Source organism: Kryptolebias marmoratus, linkage group LG9 (assembly GCF_001649575.2).
Source record: "Kryptolebias marmoratus isolate JLee-2015 linkage group LG9, ASM164957v2, whole genome shotgun sequence".
Lineage (NCBI taxonomy): Eukaryota > Metazoa > Chordata > Actinopteri > Cyprinodontiformes > Rivulidae > Kryptolebias > Kryptolebias marmoratus.
In genome coordinates, this window is record NC_051438.1 from 9,422,932 (window position 1) to 9,448,160 (window position 25,229).

General features: G+C 44.4%; 1 protein-coding gene across 1 annotated transcript in view; it reads left to right on the plus strand.

Annotated features, from left to right (window-relative positions):
• si:ch211-26b3.4 (connector enhancer of kinase suppressor of ras 2) overlaps nt 1-24,800 on the plus strand; it is a 67,014-nt gene extending 42,214 nt beyond the window's left edge. Inside the window, exons 10-23 of the mRNA XM_017419707.1 lie at nt 251-378; nt 522-733; nt 7,718-7,926; nt 14,779-14,816; nt 14,907-14,949; nt 16,822-16,870; nt 17,329-17,501; nt 17,816-17,889; nt 18,034-18,105; nt 19,435-19,505; nt 19,593-19,693; nt 20,205-20,952; nt 23,189-23,451; nt 23,548-24,800. Of these exons, the coding sequence (XP_017275196.1) occupies nt 251-378; nt 522-733; nt 7,718-7,926; nt 14,779-14,816; nt 14,907-14,949; nt 16,822-16,870; nt 17,329-17,501; nt 17,816-17,889; nt 18,034-18,105; nt 19,435-19,505; nt 19,593-19,693; nt 20,205-20,952; nt 23,189-23,451; nt 23,548-23,757 (2,391 nt within the window). The 3' untranslated portion in view covers nt 23,758-24,800. The remainder of the gene's footprint in view (nt 1-250; nt 379-521; nt 734-7,717; nt 7,927-14,778; nt 14,817-14,906; nt 14,950-16,821; nt 16,871-17,328; nt 17,502-17,815; nt 17,890-18,033; nt 18,106-19,434; nt 19,506-19,592; nt 19,694-20,204; nt 20,953-23,188; nt 23,452-23,547) is intronic.
• Nucleotides 24,801-25,229: the final 429 nt, after the last annotated feature.

The window sequence follows — 25,229 nt, forward strand, 5'->3', positions numbered from 1 at the left end:
GTGTTCTGGGCACGTCCCACCGGGAGGAGGCCCAGAGGAAGACCCAGGACACGCTGGAGGGACTATGTTTCTTGGCTGGCCTGGGAACGCCTTGGGATTCCCCCGGAGGAGCTGGCCCAAGTGGCTGAGGAGAGGGAAGTCTGGGTCTCCCTGCTTAGGCTGCTGCCCCCGCGACCCGACCCCGGATAAATGGAAGAGAATGGATGGATGGATTTGGAAAATTTTAATTCAATCTTTTCTCCTAATTCAGCCAGTTCCCACCAGCCCCACCAGCACGTCCCCGACACCAGGTGGAACTCTGGGCATGTCCAAAATGGATGCTCCGAGCATGCAGGACGTCTACATCCTGTCTCCTGTCTCCGGTCTCTACAGCCCCAGGTCAGACACACACACACACACAGGGTCCTGTTTTCTTTTTTTTTATTCTCCGATGAAGGCCATTATGTCGATTATGGTGATGCTGCAGATGACAGGGGCGATGATGCTGATGACACTGACGGTGACAGTTCTGCTCTCCTCAGGGACGAGATGGGCCTGATGTCGTGTGACGACATCAGCCGCTACAGCGTGAGCTCCCAGTCCGGCTCCAAAGGGTCGGAGGCTGTCAGCTACTACCTGGACCAGGACAGCGGTCAGTACTTCTCCCTGCTGGAAGGAGACGGACCCGCTGGGCCCGACTACGACCGCGGCCGCAACACAGGGGTGCGGCGAAGGGACAAGACCCCAACACATGGTAAGACAGGTGAACGAGACCCCGGATGGAGCAGGGAGCGTCTCTGGGCTTGTGTGTGGTCAGCTGAGCTGCATGTTCACCTCCACCAGTTCTCCCATCCGTTCGCCGTTTCCTCATCGGCGTGCATTCCCTGTGTTTTTACACACACGACACACGGCTAACAGTCAGTTCGTGCACACAGCGGCTTCAGCTCCCTTGTCTGCCCCGGCACCTGTGTCCACCTTTGTCCCGAGACGGCCTCCGTTAAGACGCCTCTCTGTCAGGGTATCGGGGGACTGCAGAACCACACGACGTGCAAGACACGGGTCGTGAAACGGAACAAGCAGCTCGCTCGCTCACTCCCCTCATAAATATACATGCAGACATCATTTTTCTCTAATGTGTTCTGATGCCCACACAAAAATCTCTGCCAAGTCTGACCAGAATGCTGGCTGAGAATTAAAGAGCAGCAGATCAAACACACACACACACACACAAATGTGCTGGTACATAAAAAAAAAAAAAAAGAAAATTAGCATTTTTGGCCAAAACGAAGTGTGAATGCTGAGTGCTGAATGACTTTGCTGAAATTCGTTAAAGAAGCCAAAGCTGAATTGTTAAAAAACAATCGGAACAAAAGTTAAACGTAGCAAAACAGAAGCTAAAACCAGCAAAACAGTAGCTAAAAGCTAAAAAAGAAGCAGCTATGACGAGGTAGACTTTAGAGAGCACATATTTTTTCAAAAGATTTGAAGAGATCTCAGTATCTTTAGATAAAAAAATGTAGATAAAGGTAAAAAAAACTTTAAAAAGTATAAAAGTTAGGATTATCAAAAGTCATTATTGGCCTTTATTTGACCAGGCAAATCTCATAGCCGTAATGTCCTGAACAATTGTTTTAATATCTGAATGGCTAAAATAACTCAAAGTATGCTGAAGTAGTTAGAGTTCGAAAAGCATTCAGATAAAACCACAAACAGGAAAACCACAGTGTGAATGCTGAGTCAGCATTCACGCCCAAATGTACCCAAAGTTTTGTCAAAGTGGGGACGAATTTGGTCTCTTGTCAGCAGCTGTTATCTCGTGGTCCAGCGGATTCAGAACTTTAAAGATATTTATTTTTATTTGTACAAACTATCTAATCAGTGGTGGATAGGAATTTGTTTTATCTTTGAGCCAGGCGGTGAATTCACAGACCAACGCTCTTATTACCGTCCTGTCGGCGCCGACAGCATTTGGCATGTTTCCTTCTCATAACCGAAAACCCTGATATCTAAAAAAAAACTTCAAAAGTAGCGGAAAGCAGAGAAATAGTGCATATACTTTGGTAATACAAAGACAAGACTCAACAACATTTGTCATGGGAAGTTGTCAGTGCCATAACTCTTGAACGGTTGGTCCAATTCAAATCATTTATCCAGTTTCTGAAAGTGGAGAACGGGAGCTTTTCGATGGTGTATTGTAAGATACGGTTAAGACACGATGAGCGAGCAAAGGCTGATGTGCCGCCTTGAGTTGAGTGAGGGAGCGAAGGAGAGAGAAGGAAAATGACAAGACATTTTGTGGAGTTTTATTGACTTTTGAAGAGCATTGTCTGACATATTTGAGCTTCAGTCTACCTGAAATCAACCTGACTGCTCAAACGTCCCAGGAGGCAGTGTCAGCAGCAATGATGCTGATGAGAAGGACCCTGAAGATGGAAGGACTCCATGCGAACCAGGAAAAGTTTTTTTTTAAATCAACAAACAGTAGATGTCTTCAAGTTACATCCAACTAAATTGGAACATTTTTTTAATATATGTACAGTGGATATTTACATTGCTCAACATAAGATTAATTTTCTTTTCATTATGTGAAATAAAATATTAATACTTTCACATTTTATTCTAATGCTGTTTTTTTATTATTATTATTATCTGGCTTTTTCATTTTTATACTTCTGGTTGAAAATATTCAGTTGGCACAAATAAATTTCAAAATGGAGGAGATGCTGTTCGAAGCCGGTCACCATGACAGCCTGGCGTGGAAAACTGAGGTCGACATGGTGACCGGCTCCGGCCAGCTCCGACATCATCCCTCGCCTTCTGAAGCTCAAGCCCAAAGAGCTCCTGGAGATCAGCCACCTCTCCCCCCACCATTTTGACCCAGAAGTTTGGAAATGTTTGTGCCAAAAATTCCAACAAATATGCAGCCAAAGATCTACAAAGAGGAGAGAAAATTCGCCTGGAGAGAGAATATAACAGAGGAGATGAAGAGGTTTTTAAGATTGGTGCTGTATATGGCAGTGCTAGACCAAGCTAAAGTCTCAGACTTTTAGAGGACTAAATCTACTTTCCTTTGTGCCTTTGACCACCACTGTCATGCCCAGGACCAGATTTATGGCAATTTCTTCAAATCTAATATGAGTGATCCAGCAGAGGATGCATTCATTGACCAGAAGAAGGGCATGGGGGAGTATGACCACATCCACTGGCTCAGATCTCTCCTGGACATCATAAAGAACCGCTGCATGTCTATTTACCATCTGACGCCTAACATTTCAGAGGACAATTGCCACAAAAAAACAGGATTGCTCTCAAGCGAAATATGAAGGCCAAGCCAACCAAGTAGAGGCTGAAATTCGTCTTGCTGGCTGATGTGAACGGCTACATTGTTGACTTCTCACTTTACACAGGGAAGTCAACAGCTTCAGGCTGTGGTTGATGTTAGGATCTAGAGGTGTCACAAGTAAATAAAGACTACCTGGGGTCCGGATGCATTATTTACTGTGGCCTCCTCTTCTGTTACCTGAGCCAAGCAGGTATTTATGTGCCCTGGACCCAGCAAGGGAGAGCTGGTGTTTCTGCCACCACAGAGAATGCCCTAAATGAAGGGTCACCAGGAGGCTTCATTCAGTGGATCAGGGGCCGTGACCTTCTATTTGTAGAGTGGATGGACACAAGAGAGGTCTTTATCTGTGCAAACGTACATTCTGTGTACAGTGGGGAGGCGGTGCTCCGCTGGCAGGAGGCAGAGGACGGGAAACGACACAGGGTTCCTGTCCACAGACCAACAGCTGCGGGGCAGAGTACAACACATACACGGGAGGTGGACACATCCAACCAGATGCTGAGAACCGACCCCATCCACAGAAGAACCCAAAGGTGGCACGTTGCAGTTTTTCCCGCATTTTCTAGACATTGTTCCTTAACAGCTCCATCCTTCACACGGAGTTATGTGTCAGCCAGCAGCAGAGGCCCGAATCATGGCAGCACCTTCAGGAGGAGGTTGCTGCAGTTCTCCCTGGAGCCCCACTTGATAGCATGCCACCTCTGAGAATCACTGCCCTGTTCACACAAGCCAAGGGCAGGAGCAGGCCCAGACAAGCAGCTCTGTCTGCAGCTGGAAAGGAACTGCTTTAGGGACATACATTATAAAAACAGGCAGGAAAAACTGACCAGTTAAAAGGCTGGGATTGGCACTTTTTTGTATTCATGTATTTTAGTTTAAACTGTTCATTTGAAACTGTTAGCTCGTGCCATTTATTTGGTTATAAACTTGAGAAATTCTGATTTGTTCTTTCCCCCTTTAAACTGTTATTGCACAGTCAAAACCACACAGTAATACTAACTAACAGCCAGCTACTCAAAGCTGAAGTTGAAAAGGGGCAGAAACAGTCAAAGCACAGTAGTCGGAATTTTCGAATCTTACAGCCATACAATCAAAATTAATCCAGGCAGCATGTATATTTATAATCATGGTCTTTATTATCAGCTGATTAGTGATCATTGGGACATTGAAGGTACTCATGAAAATTACAAGTCACTCAGTCACTGTTTGAAGACTAGAGACCCCCCAGGATCAACTAAGCTTGAGTTGTCAGTCATTACCTTCGGGGCAGAAACCGTGGAACATAATTAAAATCGGTTGGGCTCATGAGCCACCCTCACACACCTACATTTAACCGTCAAACTTTATGGGACTAGATTAATGTGTTGTAAAGGGCAATGCATGAGGCGTGTGATGGTTCGGGAAAAGTTGAGCCATGTCACGTGACAATAGTAGTCAAGTTATTTGCTAAACGACAAATTTGTTGTCGTGTGACTGAAAGTGGCCACATATGGACTTTCGTTTTGTTTAATTGTAGATTTTCTTCACATGTGCTCCTCAAACTTAGGTAAATGGAGCATCTCACTGGGCTGTGGGTGTAAGGGACAAGTTGGAGACACAGAATCGCAAGAAAACACACAAATTTGCACTGGGAATCACACTGATTGATACATTTTGAATAAACTCCCAGCAAAATTTGGTCCAAAATGTGCCAGGAGTTGGCATACATATTGAAAAAAAGTACAAGTCTAGTACTCTAAAATAATAATAATAATAATAATAATAATAATAATAATAATAATAAAAAGAAGTTAAGAATAAGAAAATTGGTAATTCTGTTTTTTTAACATTTGCAAAATTTATCCAACACAAATTGATAACCTTTGAAAATTGTTTTGTAACATTTTGGGAAATCCCTCATGAATGCCATTATAAATTTGTAACTGGAGCCCAGTGAGATACAGCCTTAGGGACCTCACCGTTTGGAGACTAACACAATGTTGTTGCCTTGTTGAACTTTTAGAGCCAGAAATGACCAGCTAGGGACTGTTTACACCGACTCAAAGTCTCATTACCTAAAATAGCTAAATTTGTTGGCAAATCTGAACATTTATTAACAAAAGTTACTTTTTTGTGCAATATTTTTTACATTATTGTTTGCATTATGGACAAGGGTAGGAAGTTGACTTATCACACATGCTTCTGCAAATTAAACCTGTACAGAAAGAGATTCAACTTTTTAAGTTTGGTTCAAAAAATACAATAAATGCACTTTTTCAAAGACTGCATATTTGATGATATCATTTCATTTTATTTGTGCATAAAACATCAACAGAGACAATTTCAAACTTCGTATATGCCAAATATTTAAAAAAACATGTTTTTCTGCTGTGTTTGCGCCTCCCGTTCACACACTTGTTGAATATTTACTGAGAAAAACAAATATTTCAAATTTTAAAAATGCTTTTCATAGCAAATATCTTTATTACTTTGTTTCTGGTGTCTTTGGGGGAAGTCAAGCTCCAGAGGTTATCATGAACAATGACAAAACAACCTGTTTTATGTACAATCCCAAACACCTAAAAACTCAAATTTTAAGCTGTTTCTCCTGTTTTGGATTTTTCTTGTGCGTCTGTCTCGCTTCTCTTGATCACCATCAAACTGATTATGTGCAAAATTAGTTAACAAATAAAAGTTAAAAATGGTAATAAATGATTTAAAACAACAAAAAAAACAAGTACTATTGAATCTTTTTTTTTTTTTTTGATATGACGTTAGTTTGGACTTTTTTGCCACTTAGTGGTGGAGCATGGGTATTACATAATTTTTTTGTTAAAAACAATTTGTAGTTGGTTTATGTTTTTGTAGGTGGCATGGGTCCCTGTTGAGACCAACAGTTTTTAATTGATATTTACTTGATATATTCTCAACCCTACGACCAGCAGGAGGAGCCATTTTGAATGTTTTGCCACTCAGGGGGCGTGGCCAAACGCTGCCATGTAGAACAGTGACGTATTTACATCTATAGCTATGGCTCCTCAACCTTTCAGCTTCTGACACACAAAATAACAGCAGCAGAGGAGTGTAACCCTAATTATTGCTAGTTTAGGTATAACAACTTTGCTAATAACTTAAATATAAGCATAATTACAACACAAACAGCTTTAACAAGTGTACTAATTTGATTAATTCATGAAAATTATTATTATTATAATATTATTTGCCACAATTCTATATGCATATCATTATTAATCATTTTTACATTCATTCCATATTTTTAGGAGATTATCTGAGAACCCCCATTTGGTATTTTAGTCCCACAGTAGGACACTGTGTAGAGAAGCAGGAAACAAAATATTCTAGGCCTCCCTTTGTCACTCCGTGTATAAGTCGTAATGGTCCCTCACGAGTCGTCCCCTACCTGCACACACCCCCTCGTTGTCTCACCTGTCCACCCCTCCAGCTGTCTCCCTCGCTGTCCCTCAGTCACCGCCTCCCCTATGGCAGACTGTCTGACTGCTGATTGGTGCTTCCAGGTGATCTCAGACCCGTTTCCATGCCTCCCGAATATAACTGGATGGCCGAGGCCAAGGAACCCAGCATGGGCAAGAGAGGGAGCCGAGGTACACACACCGACAACACACACACACACACACGTACACACACATGCACAGGGGAAAACAGACTCTTAAACTGTTGCCGTGCTTCGCTCCATACCCAGCTCAACACATCTCAGCTCATCCTCTGGTTATTCATGGTGGTGTGGTTGTGTAGCGATACATATCCTGCCAGGTATGTATCTGATAGAGCGACAAATAACATAAATGCGAGGTAATTGCATTTATACACCTGAGCTGGAAACGACAACGTGACAGACTCGAACCTGAGCGGCGAGACTTGATTTGTATTCAAGCGAGGATCCTTCACTCCGCCGTCAGAAAGTCTATGAATAATATTAAAGCGCGGTGCTAATATACGAAGGGGGCGCCGTTGTTTTTTTTTTTTTCCCCTTGTCTCTGTTTTCTTTATTTTCTTGAATTTACGACTGTTCGACAGATTAGTTGGAAAGTTTTATCTAACTGCAGCAGAGGAAAAGTTTCTTTTTCAGACACGACTGAGCAGGAGTGCCCTCCGAATCAACGTAATCACAACAAACAGAACAGATTAGAGCTGCTGTTCACGTCCCCAAGTGTGATCCGTATCAGATCTCCCTGCTCTGAGGCACTTTTATCCTTCTCTGTTATTTTTTTTTTTGTTTGTTTTTTTTTATCTGTAAGAGTCCATTCAGCCTCAGCCGTTCCTTCTCTGAGCTTCTCCCTTGACTGTAAGATGCTATCTTCTCCCTCCGAGGATTTTCCTCCTGTTATCCGTTTTACTGATCCTGTCCATCCTCTTACGTCTCCCCTTGTCCTACAGACTCGGACAACTCCCTGCTCCGTTACCTGAGCGACGACAAGATCCTGGTGATCGAGGAGGAGCCGGAGGGTTTGAGCAGAGAAAGCCGGCGAGATTCCACCAGACGCTCTCGGCGCAAGAGCCGCAATCCCAGCAGCCCCAGCTTTCCCATCAGCCCCTCCATGCTGTCGTCCACCCTGCGTCTCGACCAGCCGCCAGAACCTCTGCCCGTACGTAGACATACTTTGAATTTGATTACTTTTTCACTTACTTGTTCCATCCATCCATCCATCCATCCATTTTCTTTACCAGCTTCTCCTTTCTGGGTCGCGGAGAGCTGGTGTCTGTCTCCAGCAGTCACTGTTCGAGAGGCGGGGGACACCCTGGACAGGTCGCAAGTCCATCACTGGGACACATAGAGACAAACGAGACAAACACCCACCCTCTCACTCACACCTAGGGGACAATTTAAGAGTTACCAGTTAACCTAACATGCTTGTTTTTGTTCTGTGGGAGGAAACCGGAGAACCCAGAGTGAACCCAGGACTGTGATCTCAGTGGGATTTCCCTGAATAAAAAAAGTTACATTTTGAAAGATTAGTCAAATCACATGAGGGGGTGACACTCACAGACATGTCCATTGATACACCGAGTGTTCCCACTTTCTCTCGTGGTTGTTGGGCTCTGAAGCCACAAGATCCCGTTTTACTAAAGCTGCTCTGCTTTTGGAGTCAGAGTCTGTGGGCTTTAAGTCATTCAAGCAGTGTTTCTTTTTTATATTATTTTCTTTTTAATTTTATCAACAACAGTGTGTCGTTTGTGTATATGAAGCAGGCAGGACAGACTGCTTGTGTTGGAACCAGCTGAAAGGGAAGGCTGATGCCGTAGCAGCTTTGACTTCTAGGTTCACACTGAAGGTCTACCAGTCCCACACACAGTCTATACCAGGGGTGGGCAACCCTGGTCCTAGAGGGCCACCATCCTGCATGTTTCACTTGTTTCTCTGCTCCATCACACCTGATTTGAATCAATGGGTGATTAACAGACTTCTGCAGAACATGAAGAGGTGATTTAACCACTGAATCAGGTGGGATGGAGCAGAGAAACAAGGAAAACATGCAGGATAGTGGCCCTCCAGGACCAGGGTTGCCTACCCCTGGTCAATAGCAACACATTATTATTTGACAGAATGTAGCTCGTAGGTCTGGAATGGAACAGAAACTAATCTTTTGAGGTTTTTGTTCCTGGTCGCCTAACATTGGAATCTGCGTGCATCCAAGTATGTAGGACACTATTTGACTTACAAAAACAGGAGTTTGTTTGTAAAAATTGAACATTTAAAGCAGGGGTCTCCAATCCTGGTCCTGGAGGGCCACCATCCTGCAGGTTTTACTTGTTTCTCTGCTCCAACACACCTGATTCAGTGGTTTAATCACCTCTTCATGTTCTGCAGAAGCCTGTTAATCACCCATTGATTCAAATCAGGTGTGTTGGAGCAGAGAAACAAGTAAAACATGCAGGACGGTGGCCCTCCAGAACCAGGATTGGCCAAACTTTTCAAAGGCAGTGCATATGCATGCAAACCCATACGGTTTCATGCACTGCCATTACCAGCCTCGGCCATTATTAATTCCACTGCCTTCTCCTTTATGAAAGGTCATGAATAAATGCGTAATGTATATTTTTTTGTTAGACTGATTTCAGGAAAACACTGCAAAAAAACAAAAAAAGAAATTCACACCTAAATTCAAAACACATAAAATAGCCATTATAGACCTATAAATGTTCATAAAAAATTATAAGAAGCTTTATAACTGGTCTAGACTGCAGATGCTTGTCTGTATTCGAATCTGATTTTTGTTTTTATTTTCCACACATTGCTGCTGTAATACAGTTTGTTCAGTATAGATATATTTTTTTTTTTGAAGGAGCAGCTTCTGGCTCTAGGACAGGTCATGTTGTTCACAGTTTTACACACTGGTTGTGTGCGTGCGTGTGTGTCAGGTAGAGGAGACAGAGGAGGGCGAGAATGATAAGTGTTACTGCATGGCTGCCAGCATCACGGATGAAGAGAAGGACAGTGACATTGAGGCACGCCCCTTTGTAGCTTTTATCTTTTCTCTCACGCACACACACACACACACACACACACATACAGCAGACACACACAAGAGGGCATTTGTATGCAGGGTAGCCATCTCACAGCTCTTCCTAACTCATCCTAATATCCCCATCTCCTCTGACACACCTGAGTCTAAATAGGAGTTTATCCTGAACAAACACTCACATCTCCACACACACACACACACACACACACACACACACGTAGAAAAGCTCATATCCCTGTGAGTAGGTGTATGACTCAGCATCAGCTAGGCCAATTACAAGCAAGAGTGACAGACTGCGCTTTAAACGCGCAGCACGCAAACACACCGTTGTACACACACATGCGGGGCGCTAACAGCTTAGCTCTCACCAGCCCTCTCTAACCTTCTCAGCTGCGTGCTTCTCATGACGGTGACTCATTTCTGTCCGCCAGCACACAAGGTCCTCTCTAACAAGCACATGCAATCCTCAACAACCTGCAGGTCTCCTCTCTTTCGTCTTCTTTGAATGAGGATATATATATATATATATATTTTTTTTTTTTTAAATCAATGCAAACATATAAGTCACAAAAGATTTGAGAGGTCACACGGAAAAAAACGGCCATTAAATTAAAGGCCTAGCATTCCTTGAAGGAATGCATCTCGCCAGCCTTATCGTTCTTTCGGTCAAACCTTGAAAAAACGTCATGCAATATTGTGAGATGTCCCACTCAGCGTTGTGTTTGACTCTCAGCTACTACCAGATCAAACTGTAGCTCAGTATCTGTAAAACTGACTGAGTTAAAGCCAGTTTTGTGTTTGCTAATGTCAATTACCAGCAGCAGCCATCTTGAATTGGACTAACTCTGATTGGTAATCAGTTGTAGAGCTGCATCCAGTGATTACTTTCTGAGAGTTTCATTGAAACACCTCCAGTGATTCATGAGATACTTTGCAAACAGACAAACAGGGTTGGCTCCAACAATTAATGCCAAAGTTTTAAGGAAAGATCTTGTGCAAGGAGTAGCACTTAAAATATGCGCTGTAAAAAGCTCTCAGCTTCTGCCACGCCAAGTTTTAGCTCAAGATGTGTAAAAATAACTGAATTGTAGCCATTTTTGTGTTTTTCAAGGTCAGCAGGCTGTGGTGGCCATCTTGAATTGGGTCGACTCCGAAAGCTAATCAGCTGCAGCTGTATATCAAATGATTAATTCCTGAAAGTTTCATTAAAATCTGTCCAGTGTTTCACAAGGTATTTTACTAACAGACAGACAGAGTTGACTTCAGCTGGTTAATGGCAAAATATCAAACAAAGGTCTTGTGCAATTTGTCAGCGCTCAGAATATGTGTTTGGGATGAGTCTCTGCTGCTACCATGCCAAATTTAGGTCGATAGCTGTGAAGTTGACAAAAATTCTAGTCATTTTTGTGTTTTTTTTAAGGTCAGTAGGCTGTGGTAGCCATTTTGAATCGGGTTGACTCGTGTTTTTTGAACTGAAAGAGGGTGTACTTTCTTTTTCCCAGAACTGCATATTGGCAGCAGAAGCACTACTTGTGTAAAATGTTATGAAAGTGTGTCCAGATTAAGCGATAATGGTCCCCGGGACATAGGGCCTGAGCCTCCTCACTTTCAAATCAGAAATGATCCCAATCATCTTATTGCTCTTTCAGCTTAGAACCCCCAGCTCCCTTAAGAGCCCGGTCCTGCTCACAGAGTCCCATTTGTTTACTTAAGAAAGGCTATTTTTGAGTCCTCGGTTGAGTGTGAACAAAAAAAAAGGGTGGAAAATAAAAAGTCTCCATAATGCAAACGCTTAAAAACAGCCCAAACAAATTCAGTGGACTCTGCCGAGAGGATTATTTTAAGGGTTTCACAAATGATTAAATTTGTGGTGGTAGAGAATAATTCTTGTAACACCAGGGCTACGTAAATTATAGTCATCAGGAAATCAAGCCTGTAATCAGCCAAAATCAGGCTGCTCGTAATGGAGCCGCTTCAGTTCTCCACTACTACTGAGTGCCGGGTGAAATGTAAATAAACACTAAATGGATTTCCATTCTTTTTATTCTTAATTTATGCCCATTTGAAACATTATGCAACATGTTTTAAACAAGTTTGGACGAGGGAATGTTTATTGCTGCCTTACATAACCCCTCTCTCTCTCTCTCTCTCTCTTTTTTTTTTTTTTAAACAAAACTTATAAAACATTCAGGAACTGTTGTTGTAGCTTTGAAAGTGAATTGTTCTCCTATTTTACAAACAGCTCAGGGTCTACTTTACCAAGCTGATGTAATATGAGCTTAATGTGGTTTGTCTTGCCTAATTAGGCAAAACTTTGACTTTGTTTGGTTTGTTTTCTTTTAGGAATATATGCATGTAAAAACACTGTTTACTGTGCCTTCACATATTTGAAAGCACCCCATATTAAACCTAATGCTAGTTTCTAAACAACGTACTAAATTAAGGCTGATGTATTAGGTTTTTTATCGCAGTGGCCAGATGAGGGTCACTGATAATCTTGTGGTGGCACATCAAATCCAACAGCTCCAACAGAGTTTCAGGAGTTTTTTATGCTGTTGTCATATACAGATTATTTGTAAAATACTGTAATATTGAAATTATGATACAGAGCCTGTCTGCTTATGTCAGAGAATCCCATAATTTACCTCCCATTTTGTACGGTAACTCTCATGACGCGTGATTCCAGTTTTTCCTGACAACCTGCCTCATGCTTGACAATGAGCTGCACAAATCGTCAGGGGAAATTTAATTATTTACAAAAAAAAAAACCCAAAAACTTGTTTTCTAACAGAAATGAATAGCAGCCATTAAAAGAAGACATTTTGTCTTCATTACCAATTAATCGGTGTAGTGAGGTCATCGCATTGGATCGGCCTAGGTCAGCCGTCGCCCTGGTGGAGCTTCAAGAACGCTACGAAACTTGACTTTCTAGAGGAAGTATAAGTACCGTACTAACTCCTGGGGGCTCCTGAGCGAGGCGCTTCTTCAGTTGCCTGGGTAACTTGGCTCTCTGTTCCTCTGTTTGACAAAAAAAAAAAAGAAAATTGTTATTTTTGGGGTTACTCCACTGCTTGAATCAGACTTTAGTCCGGGCCCAGCTACCCGCCAAACATGCCTCCATGTGCCCCCGGCTGCCACGTGCGAGGGTTTGGTGTGAGGCGCAGCAGGCCGGTGTCGTGCAATTCAAGCCCAAACTTTGAAACTCAATCTCTAGTGCGATGCGATGGTTTTGCCTTAGACTTAAGGCTCCAGCATACTCCTTAAAAAGTCAAGATGTCGGTTCGCGGTCACGTGGTTGTGAATTGTTGGGTTTTCGCACATATCTTTCATCGTCCACAAGACACTCGGATCAGAACTCCCGGAAAGCTCCTCCCTCCTCCAGCAGCGTTAAAACGGGTTTCTTCCCGTCAGCTTCTCCCCTCTCCTGTCCTCGTGCAGATTTTTGCTTCCCTTACTTCGATCAGACGTGTTTATTAAACCGACTGAGACCGTCAGAGCCACGAAGAGCCGCCTGTGTCTCCGCGGTCTTTTTCAGTTCGTAGGTTTATAAGTTTTGTTGGATCAGTCGTAAAGACAGCTGTATTTTCTTCTCATGAAGTATACAGATTGCTTTAATCTGAGAATATTACCTACACAACCCACTATTTATGCTAACTCTACGGTAAATGCACCTAACTGTACAATATACACAATTACTGTGAAACCATCTATATAAGCCTATTTCGGTTTCCTATTTTGCCGTCGCTATTATAAACACAATCACTACTTAACCCATTGGAGCTTCTTCTTGTCTCTTTTAAATTTGCATTATAAAAAAAAAAAAAGTCTTAAATTGTCTGGCCTGGGTGAGGACAGAGGGAGGGAGCAGATTTTTAAGGGTGGCCTTTGCCCCCACTGGTCCCCACTTGGTGGTGCCACTGTTGGCAGCTCTTTTTTAAAAAAAGTGAATTTTTTATAAATAATTTGAAAAGACAATAGTAGTTTTTTTAATCTTTTCTGGCTTGACGTAACTATTACTGTAACATACACCAGTGTTTGGCATCAAATCAAATCTGAGCCTGTTTTTGGAAGTGTCCTTAATCTACATTATCTAAGATTACAAGTTAAAGTGCAACAAACTGATTAACTGATGGTGTTTTTTGTGATAGCTTTCAGAATAACTGAGTAAATCTGACCTTTTGTGCTTCTAATAGTCTGTTCTTGTCATGTTGGGTGGAGAAGGAGGCGAACCCAGAGCGCAGAGTCATCTTTCAAAAAGAAATTAATTTATTAAAATAAAGGATAATCAGAAACAAAGGCTGACGTGGCAGCAAAATCCAAAACTGAGACACAAGACGAGAGGGACAACCAGACAGCGCATGAAGTGACAGTGAACCAGCAGTGAGTGGAGGAGATGACCGGGTTTTAAAACAGAGGGTAATTAGGTGAAGTGGGTACAGGTGAGATGATTACAACTAGGATCAGGATAAGATGGGTGTGGCAGGAAAACAAGAGACTGACTGAGGAGAAGTGAATGATGACGCCAAACAAAGACACAAGGAACAAGAACTGAACTAAGACGAGGCTAAACACAGGAACCAAATAACAGAATTAAAGAAACCAGAAAATCAATACAAAAACTCCCAAACCCCAGATCCTGACACTTCTTAGCTGTGCTATAAATACATTTGCATACATGAACAAGTGAAAACTGGTCCACTCTTTAAAAAGAAAGCTGCACAGTGAAATAATGACCGATAACATCTGATGTAGCTTCGTAGATTTTCCGTTTACTTGCAATTGGCGGATCGACTTTAGAGGAAGCTCATGTCGAACCCTGAACAGCGGCGTTCTCCGATCTGCTTCGACGCAAAGTGTGAAGTGTGTGAAACTACAAATAAATCAACCGAAGTGCTGTTTTCAGTTTCAGGCTCTGTGTGGGAAGAGATTTTTTTTAAAAAAAAGTTAAATAACAGTGTCTTCTCTGTCAAACAGCGAGGTGCGGACACATTGCGAGCGGACACAACGGACAGGTGAGTGTTTCGACGTTGACAGCAGTTACTTGCGACCGGCGAAACGGTGTATTTGTGCTGTGCATTTCAACCCCGATCGTCTCTTTGTAGGTACTCGAGCACAGGGAGCTCAGGAGCTGCTTCCATGAGGAAGGTAGGAGAAGAAAGAGCTTCTTATTTTTTTGTTGTGCATAAGCGAACGCACACTAGAAGTGGTTTAGTGTGAAATAATGGCTCTCCTTCGAGCACACTGTGATTTCGGCTCAATTTAACGAAGCAGGACGGGCCCCGCTTGCATCAACAATCTCCTAGCAACTACATCCGCTCAGATCGATTCGTGTATAAATAATAGACGAACTCGCCGCCAGGACGGGGTGGAAGAAATTTCTGAGATTAAATCCGTTCGGAGCTGGGATGATTACATCAACAACAACAACAATCTGAATTAGGTAAATTGGTTTCCATTTTTAGGCCGTAGTGACACAGAAGTCGTCTGAGTCATTAACCTTTCCTCTGAAGCTCCGTGGGTTGTGGCACAACAGTGACTCAGTTCGGCTGACTGTAAGCGGAGGTCTACATTTAGAGCCGGCCGGCTTGTTCCGCCGCGAACAAGTGGTGCTTGAGCGTTTCACGAGCCCTTCCGGGGTTTTCGAAGCCTCCGCTCAGGGTTTCAAAACTGACCATTTGAGTTCGGAAAGGAAAGAAACACGGAAAAAAAAAAAACGTTTTCCCACAATTGAAAAGCTATTACAGAAAGTACTAGATGCACTCTGAGAGCGCAAACCTCAGCCAAGGCCACGGCGTCAATAAAAAAATCTGGATCATGAGCTGGATCGCCATCAAAATGTAATCAACTGTTTGTTTGTTTGTTTGTTTTCTGCGAGAACCCCAATGCTAGTTTTTATGTAATCAGGCATACAAACAAACAAAGATGACCGAAAACATAACCTCTGTGGCTGAGAGGGGGGGTCACCATGCTGGAGCATAGACAAGCTTTTAAACAAAGGAGTCACCTGCGACCTTAACCTTTGACCCTGAAATCAATAGGCATCATCCTTGACCCGTGAGGTGTCCAGCTGTGCAGCTTGACATTCCTACATTACACCGTTGTAGAGTTAGAGCACAGGATCACCTGCGACCCTGACCTTTGACCTTGACGTTTGACCGGAGCGGCACCAAAATTTAATCAGTTGCTGCTCGTAGCGTGTTTGACCTTTCCTGAAAACGTCATGAAAACCTGTTCATAACGTTTTGAGTATTCTTGTGCACAGACAGACGGACGCTACAGGAAACAGAACCTCCTTGGCGGAGGGAAAAATGCTCTTCCTAAAAGCACAAACAGCGGTGAAGCTTTCATCATCCTGTTCCGTTTACTATGACTTGCTAAAATAATATTCTAAGACAAATGTTAGATATAATGAGACGTTGCTAACTAATGGCAGCTGCAAAACAGACAATAGCTGATGGTTAAAAGAGATCAAGAGAAAAGTTTAAATATGAAAAGCTGCTATTGACGCAATGCTTCAAACCTTTTAGAAGGAAAAGATCTTAAATCTTTCGAAATTCTGTCCAAGTTGATGAGCTAACGGCTGTTTACACAGAGGTATTAGCAGCTAGCTGTAGCACTTCCAATGCAACCTGGGGCCCTTCCTGTAAGAATATTATAATATTTCCGTCAGAATGGCAGCATAATGTGAACTTTACAGTGTCATAAAAGTTTCTAACGTAACGTTGGCATGAAGCGCTGGGAAATTTCTGGGACTGAAGTTGTTTTAAGATGGCAGTTTGAGCGTCACTGACCGTTAGCTTGTCAGTCCAATCAGAATTCGGCTCTTTTTCTCGAAAACTGAGTCAGTCGAAAAGGCTGTCTACGACAGATAAGATGGTAATGGCTCACAACCTTTTCCCCAGAAACTCACTTTGAGAGATCTGAACTCCCTCAAAGTGACTAAAATTCCCGAGTTGGCATATATCTGCGTTCGCTTGAGTCGACTAAGCTAACGTCTTTCTTGTCTCCCTCCTCTAGTCTTTCCATTACACATCTCTAAGAGCAAAAACCAAAAAGAGAAGTAAAGGTAAGCATTGTTTTGTGTTTTCTTGATTGAGCCCTTGCAGAAACATACCACATCATACACAACATTATTTGTTAGCACACGCTGCCTTCTAGGTCCCAAAGATGACAAGACCTGAATTATTATCAGAAGGACTTCAGCCCTGACATCAGGTGCTTTTTTATATATTTGGAAGTTCCAGATTTACCGTACCTTTTAAAAATAGCTACCACACACACACATACACACACACCTGTGACTGTGAGTGCTGCATCCTTGCTCCAGTTTTGTCCTCTGTCTGACTCACTGTAATTAATTATTTGCTTTTTTTGGGTTGTCTCAATTTGTCACTGTCTCCCGCGTAATGGCGCTCCGAATATCACGGAGGGGTCGAGTACGTGCTCAAAATCCACTTTCAGGAGTGACACTTGTTTTTTTCCTTTCCTTTTCTTTTCTCTTTCTCTCCTCCCGACCTTCTCCAGGATCCCTCACCAGCGCCAGCCGAAGGAGAATCTCCTGCAAGGACCTGGGTCACGGCGACTGCGAGGGCTGGCTGTGGAAGAAGAAGGACGCTAAAGGCTATTTCACCCAAAAATGGAGGAAGTACTGGTTCATCCTCAAGGAGTCTTGCCTCTACTGGTACACCAACCAAAATGTACGACTTCACTACCAGAAATCCCATTCCTGAGAGTCATATTTGAGGCATAAATAAAAGTGATTCCAGTGAAGCGATATCAGTACATCTATTAGTATTTAGACACATGCATTAGTTTTCGTAGCCATAGCTTGTTTGTTTTCTCTCATCTTATGCGTAGCATGGACTCTATCCCTGCCAACGTAAACAACGTATCTTGCTTTCATATGCTTGACTAGGCCGTTACTAACCCGAACAAAAACTGGTGTGTCAGTGCGGCTGACATTTTGTTCTGCGCGCTGATGATGTACTTCTCCATCTGTCTCCGCCTGCAGGATGAGAAGGCTGAGGGCTTCATCAGCCTCCCCGAGTTCAGAATAGACCGAGCCATAGAGTGCAGGCGGAAATTGTGAGTCTCCATCACATGTCGCCAGAATTACTAATCAAGCACATTTGCTCTCTCTCCCACACACAACGTGAGCGCGCGCACACGTGCACGCACACACACAAAAAAGAAAAAAAAACGCTAATCACTCTCCCTGTCTGACTGCAGCGCCTTCAAAGCCTGTCATCCCAAAATCAAGAGCTTCTTCTTCGCCACAGATTGTCTGGAGGAAATGAACAGGTGAGTGAGCCGTGGCCGTCACGTGCCTTTCGGCGTGAACATTTCAGCTGTGAAAACCACGTTTACACGAGGCAACGGGTCCCGCCAACACGGCGCCAGGCATGAATAAGGCATGATCCCGGCCCTCGGTCGACAATGCGTGCAGGTCACGTGTGCGCGCGCATGTGCGCCAGGGGTGGGCGGGGGCTGCGGTGAGATTCGCAGGAGTGCTATCTGATGAGCCCTAATTATCCACACCTCTCCTCGACGACATGTGGAGATAATTGGGGGATAGTAATTAACCGGCTCTGTTCGACTGCTGTTCCGCATTTGCCGGTTCGTGTGTGGAAGCGGGGCGGCACACGTTCTCGCGTGCGGGTGGCGGAGTAAAAACGAGGAGGGGGTGAGGGGGTCACCTCTGTGTCGTTGCGGCTTTTTGGAGGAGTCACAGCGAAAGTGAACCTCGAGTGGCCTCGCCCTGGGGATCAAGGCGCGAGAAATGCTTCTGATTTCCTACAAGTTTTCCGGTTCCATTTGAAGCTATTATTCTGGAAATAGACTGATAGATCAGAACCCTTGGGGAGGATGGGGGTCCACATTTTACTGCAGTTCAACATTACATTTCAGAGTACGCATTTAGATCTACGTCTTATCACCTTAAGACCTAAAATGAGCTTAATGCCCATTTCCTGTCATTGGATTTGAGATGTAAAAAATATTTTTATATTTAGATTTTATTCTTCATCGTCAGAGTTTCCCTAAACCTGCAGTAACCAACATTTCTTGGTTAGGTTTAGGAAACGTTATAACAGAATCTCATCTTGGCCCACGCCTATCAGCCACCTGGTTTAGGAGGCTTGTTTTGGTCTGTAAAGGTTTATGTTCAATGAGTTTATAGCAAATCTACTTCCTACAGTATATAAGACACACCCTTAAAGAGCTAGGATGAGTTTCCTGTTCCTCGCACAAGGGTGGCGCTCTTGTTTTCAGGTGTTTTTTAGAGCAGTGGTGTCCAGTCCTGGTCCTCCAGGGGCCGCCATCCTGCATGTTTTAGATGTTTCTCTGCTTCAACACCTGATTTCAACAAATGGATGCCCGCACACTGTTTCCTGCCGGGCTGACAAAGATCTGTTGTTATTATTCCTGCTTATGCCTCTTTATTTATCTCAAAATTTTGTTTTTTTCCCCTCAGGAGAAGGGAGTCCGTTTGACAGATATCCGATGTAAAACGATAGCACTTTTACATACTATAACCCTTTCCTTTTGTCCTTTCCATCTTTGCCGTTCTTGTCATCTGCATTCAGATTTCTTTTCTTTTCGTTTCAATGACTCAGCGTTTGCTTCCTGCAGGTGGATGAACCGACTGGGGTTAGCTGCCATCGGCTACACGCCAGACGATAAGGTGCCGCGCCCTGATGAAGGTGAGACGCAGTTTCCTCTTCTGCGAATGGTTCGCTTAGCATTTGTGTAAATCTCCTTTGCTTGTGTGGGTTTTGTCTTCATGTCAGACTACTGGAGTGAGAGCGACCAGGACGAGGTTGATGGATCAATGACGCTCAAACAGGAAGGACCCTCATCTCTCTGTGACACCTACCATCGCACACCATCGGTAAGTAGTGCTCGTTCACGACCCGCAGCTTCCAGAGCTGAGTAGACCTAAGCGCTCGGCATCAATAAAACATCAGAGTGGGAGACTACGTGGTTCTGTTTGCAGCCAAGACCATAGTTTTTCTATGTTCTGCTGCCAGAACGTCTACCCCCGTCTGACCTGTAGACCACATCAGTCACACTGCTTGTTTTACATTTTTTTGCTCTTACTCGGTGGCTGTTCAGACACGTATATTCTGGTCTGACAGCACCGTTACCATGAGAACCCAAGTTAAACCATTCGGCAGCCATGTCAGCTCTGCCATTTCATTGCTTTTTTATTTTGCTCTCATGTTTTGGTGTATTTCTGCCCTTTACCCTCCTCATGTGTGGCACTCTCTCTGTCCTGTCACACCTCACTTTGCTTGTCTGTCTGTCTGTCTGTCACCTGTCTGACAACTTTTGTCCCCCCTCTACTCACTCTGATCCGTACTGATCCACACCCCCCATCACACCTCTGCTGGCCCACTCAGGCCAACCTCCTCCACAGCTATGACCAGCTGCCCCGCTCATTGAGCTCCATGAGCCTCATGCGCTCCACTCCATCCCCGCTCCCAAAGAGTGCCTCTACCTCCCCCATCCCTCCACAGATGGTGTCTTCCACCTCCCCTCTCCCTCTCCAGGTGAACTCTTCCAGCCCGTTCCCGGAGTCCAAGCACGGCCGGCATTTCTCCAGCGAGTCCACGCACTCCCACTCCTCGGCAGAGGACCAGCGTGGGGACGGCATGGGCATGGGCACGGGCACGGGCAGCACCAGCACCCACTCGTCCGGCTGCCGGTCCTCCCATCGCGAGCGCCGCTCCTGGCAGGACCTCATCGAGACCCCGCTGACCAGCGCGGGGCTGCACTTCCTGCAGACGGCGCCGGGGGACAGTGACTACGGCGGCCCGATGGGTGGCATGGCCAGAGAGATGGGCTTTTACGGAGGGCTGGGCAGGCAGGGGATGTCCCCGGAGAGACGCCGGCAAGCCACGCTGCCCGTGCGCAGGCACCACGCGGCGGAGAGGGACAGGGAGCGGGACGGGCCCTTCCCCCTGGAGCGGGGCCCGTACACGCACAGCCACACGCACCGGCGCTCCCACAAGCAGCGCAGCCAGAGTCTACCCAGGAACAGGGACCCGATGCTTGGGAAATACATCCACACGTCGGCTCATATGGAAGAGAGGAGTGAAGACGAGGAGGCAGAGGGGCAGGGTGCAGACATACTGGAGGTGGAAGATGGTAAGAAAATCAGATTGTCTGGATTTTACACTGTAAAAACAAATTTCGGTAAAAGTTGTGTCATCTAGATATCAAACTGGGAAGTACTCGCATAAGTAAATATATTACATTGTAAAAACTAACCATAAAACTGTGCTGTCTCTAAAGTTTTACTATATGACAGGCTGTAACCGTACATGTATTCCTACGAACTGTAACAGCAGGGTGTACTATAAATAAATATGTTAGTCACAGGTAATCATCACTCTCACCTAGAAAAGGGCAAACATATTTATTATTTGTTAATTGGCCAAAAATCGCCTACAGTGAATAAAAAAAAGAGTACACCCCGAGGATTATCAATCAATTTCCGAAACACTCAATTGTGTTCAAGTTTCATCCGTCTGTTGATTTGAGGTGAAGCAGAGGCAGACCTCCATCAGTGATGCATCCACTTTTCACAGTACATCCGTACCACAGCATGATGGTGACGCCACCATGTTTGACAGTTGGTACAGTGTTATTCTTTAATTTGACTCCTGCAAAACTGTCACGATGGCCAAATAGTTCAGTCTGTGTCTCGTCTGGCCGTAAACCTTTTCTCCAGAAGGCCTTTGGCTTCTCTCTTGGTCAGCACCCTCTCAGTCCACGGTGGTGTCTGTCTTCCCACTGCGGACAGGGACACCGGTTGTCCAACAGTTTTCCAGTGCATGGCAAGCGTTAATCTTGGTGGTTCCCGAGTCGTTCCCGAACAGCCTAAATTATTTTATTTTTCATCTGTCAGTCCAATGACTGCTGTCAAACAAACCTTGTTTTTTTTGTTTTTTGCTTCTTTACTTTTTACATATTAAGGTCCTTGTATTTGAGTCTGACTCAAAGAAAATCCACAAGAAATTCAAACCCACTTCTAGTCGAACGGTTCGACTGAATCGTTTAAAGCTCCAAATTGTTGTAACATTCACGCTCATGATCGGTGTAAACCTCCGACTGCAAGCGACGTTCAAAAAAACACGAGTTCTTCATGAGTTTAAAGAATCGATTGATACAGGATGCCTCTCTATGAAGCAGTAATCAGTAGTTCAGAGAGCTCCTTCCTGTTCATTTATAAGTTTGTGGTCCTGCAGCTGTGAGGCATCTGTTTCAATACCTCCTGATGAAAGATGCATAGAGAACTCTGTTTTTAGTTTCAGGTTTTGTTTCAATCTTTTTTTTTTTTTTTTTTTAACAAAATGATGGTACTAATGTTTTAAATGGAAGAACACTTACAACACTGAGCAAGAAGGAAGGGCTGTAGTTTTAGCAAAGAATTAGTAAAAAAAAATGCAGAGCAAAAAAAAAAACAAAAAAAAAAAGGAAAAATATTGCTCCTTTTTTTTTGGCTTTTCACATAACTGAAATAAAAATAATAACCTGAAGCTCTGGTGTCAAAAATACAAACGATTTATTGTAATATAGTTATAGATAAACTATATATACACTATAAAAAGGGCATCTTAGGCCAAAAAAAAACATGTCGAATTAGTCAGTAATTTTTCAGTTTCTCTTCAGTTATTTGTCCATCCCGTCCTGTTTCCCCCGCTTTTGTCCTTCTCGTCCACCGACCAACCACAGCTTGCAACAGTTCCTGCTTCTCACGGCGCCTGCCTATTTTGTCCTTTACTCATGCGGGGATAATTAATATAGCACGACAACAAAACTGCTTAAAAGCAGAGAAGGCAGTGTTCATGAGCTGCTGCTTTATGATTTAGGGCCCTGGCCCGTTTCATGCTTTTCTTTAAAAAAAAATATATATATATTGCGTTCTCAAGGTTGGGACTCAAAGTTTGTTCAACCCAGGTCCTGCAGCTGAATCCTCCTCTAATGAAACAGGGGCCTCAGGTGCAGAGAAGTGTGCTGCCGCTGCTGCGTTAACCAGGGATCTTTACATTCCTTAGATCCAGGTACTCTGACATTAAAGCTGAGCCCACCAGTGATCATAGGTTCTGTCTTATAATCCTTTCAAAATAAACTACACTGGCAGAAACAGACGTTGGCTTCGCTCTGAGCTGTTAAACTCTTTTTTTCGGGAGGCGGGACGGACTGTAAAAAAAGCACACCGGCTGGAAAGGCATCGTAATAAAAAGACCTTTGTGGTGGTCACATCACTTCTCCGAATTTGCCCATTTTTAACTACACTTCAAATAATCGAAAATCACAGCCCATCCCTACGCTGCCCGGCGTCAGTCTGACCTTTACGTCTCGCCTCTGGCTGTTGCAGACCTGCGGGACTTCAGAGTCGAGAGCAGAGAGAGGAGGGTGTCAGAAGGACGCGAGCGGCGAGTGTCAGAAGGGCGTGAGCCTGAACCGTTAGAGGGGCTAGAGCAGCTTTATCGGGCCCTTGAGCAAGCCAACGTGACGCCTCTAGGAGACCCCAAGCCCTGCAGCCGGCAGGAGCTCCGGTACTGTTTCACCCAGAGAGTCAGGGACCCCCTGCTCAACGACCGTTTGCACCGAGTCCGAGCCCTCCGCAGCACCTTGAAGGTACAGACTCGATCAGACAGGACCGGTACAAAAGCCTGGCCCGATGAGGGGTTTAACGTCCGCGCCTGTCCCGGTGTCCTCTGTTTGCTCCCGCAGGCCAAAGAGTCGGAGCTGGCGGTGATCTGCGCCCTCCTGGAGGACCCCGGCCTGTGCTCGCAGACCTTCAGGGAGTGGAAACAGTGGCACAGCGAGCTCTACTCAGACATCTGCCAGCTCAGCCCCGGCACCAACGGCCAGGACGACCTCTCCCCGCTGGCCGTGCCGCTCATGACCCACACACACTCCTTCATTGAGACGCACGTGTGAGGAAACTGCAAAAAAAAAAAAAAAACAAGAGTCGACACACACAGAAACACACACACACACACACTGTCACTCAGACACACACCGACACAGAGCTTTACATTCACCGAACTGCTCCTCCCGATCACGACTCCGAGCACGCGCCCACTCACACAGGAACACTGTAAGATGTGTAAATATCACAGAGGGAGAACGGTCTGAGACCTGCGTGTAGGAACTTTTGATATTCCCGAGGACCCCACAGGGTGCCTGTTGCATGCCTGAACAGAACGCATTACTCTTCCTTTGTTTATGGATACTCGCCGAACGCTCGTCAAGCAACACAGGAAAAAAAAAAAAATGAAGACTTTTAATAATGTTTGTTTCTTTGTATTCTCTACATTTAGCTACTTTATTTTTTTTTTGATTGATTTCAAGGGGGCAGGGGGAGCTATGTAGCAGCAATACAGAGGAGAATCCTTTTTCACCACAGCACTGTACTTTTTTACTGATGAACTTTGCACCCAGAGCCACCAGTTCTCCCCCTATCTCTTCTCTTTTTTTTTTTTTTTTGTTTCTTGGTCTTCTTCTCATCGCACATATGCCACTGATTTACAGGGACCTCACTGTTAATCCGGGCCGATCTCACGGGACAATGCGGGGTGGGGGGGGGCATGTGAAAGACGAAGTGTAAGACTGTGACGGGTCTGCGCTGGCGGGGTTTTTTCTTTTTTTCTTTAGCCGTTTCTCTGGGAACCTACGAAATTTAGGCGTCGGGCGACAGCAGCCGTGCTGGCCGGCCACGTGCACACTCTTTTTAAACTGTGACGTGTTCAGAAACGCCCTTTGACCTGCAGAAGGAGACTCCTCTGAACGCACCTCCTGTTTGCACCCTCTCCCCCTGTCATCCCTCTTTTTACCTCCTTCCATGGTTTCTTTTTTTTCTTTCTCTAACTCTCAAAGACTTGTGTATATGTGTATACTGCTGTGTATACTGATGTAAATGTTTGCGTTCCACTACCACTGTGATATGCTTCTAGAGGTAGCGGAGGGAGGAGACGTGCGAGTTTGTATTTGTGCGGCTGGAAGACCTTTTTTTTTTTTTTCCTTTTTCGAGGTTTAATTTCAACAGTGAATGCAAGGCATAAAGAGTTCCTTTCAAACGAGTCACCCACCACAAAGAATGCACTTTCTATATCTCTATATCCCATCGGCTGCATCACAGGGTCCGTGTTCTCGCCGGCCTCCTTCCCATCGCTGTTCAGATATCAGGTAAATGCATCCGCCGCCCCATTTTCTAAAGATTCGTGTACAGTCTACAGATATATTTAAACATAGGAGAATATATAAATCTATTTACGTTTTGTGTCATAGGTATAATGTAAAGTATGATGTATTCTATGCCAAGGTTTTGCAGTGTCCCCCTCTTCACTCTGTAGACGCAGGGTGCTCAGTAGCTGAACAACCAGGAAGCAAACAACCACCGCCCTTGACAG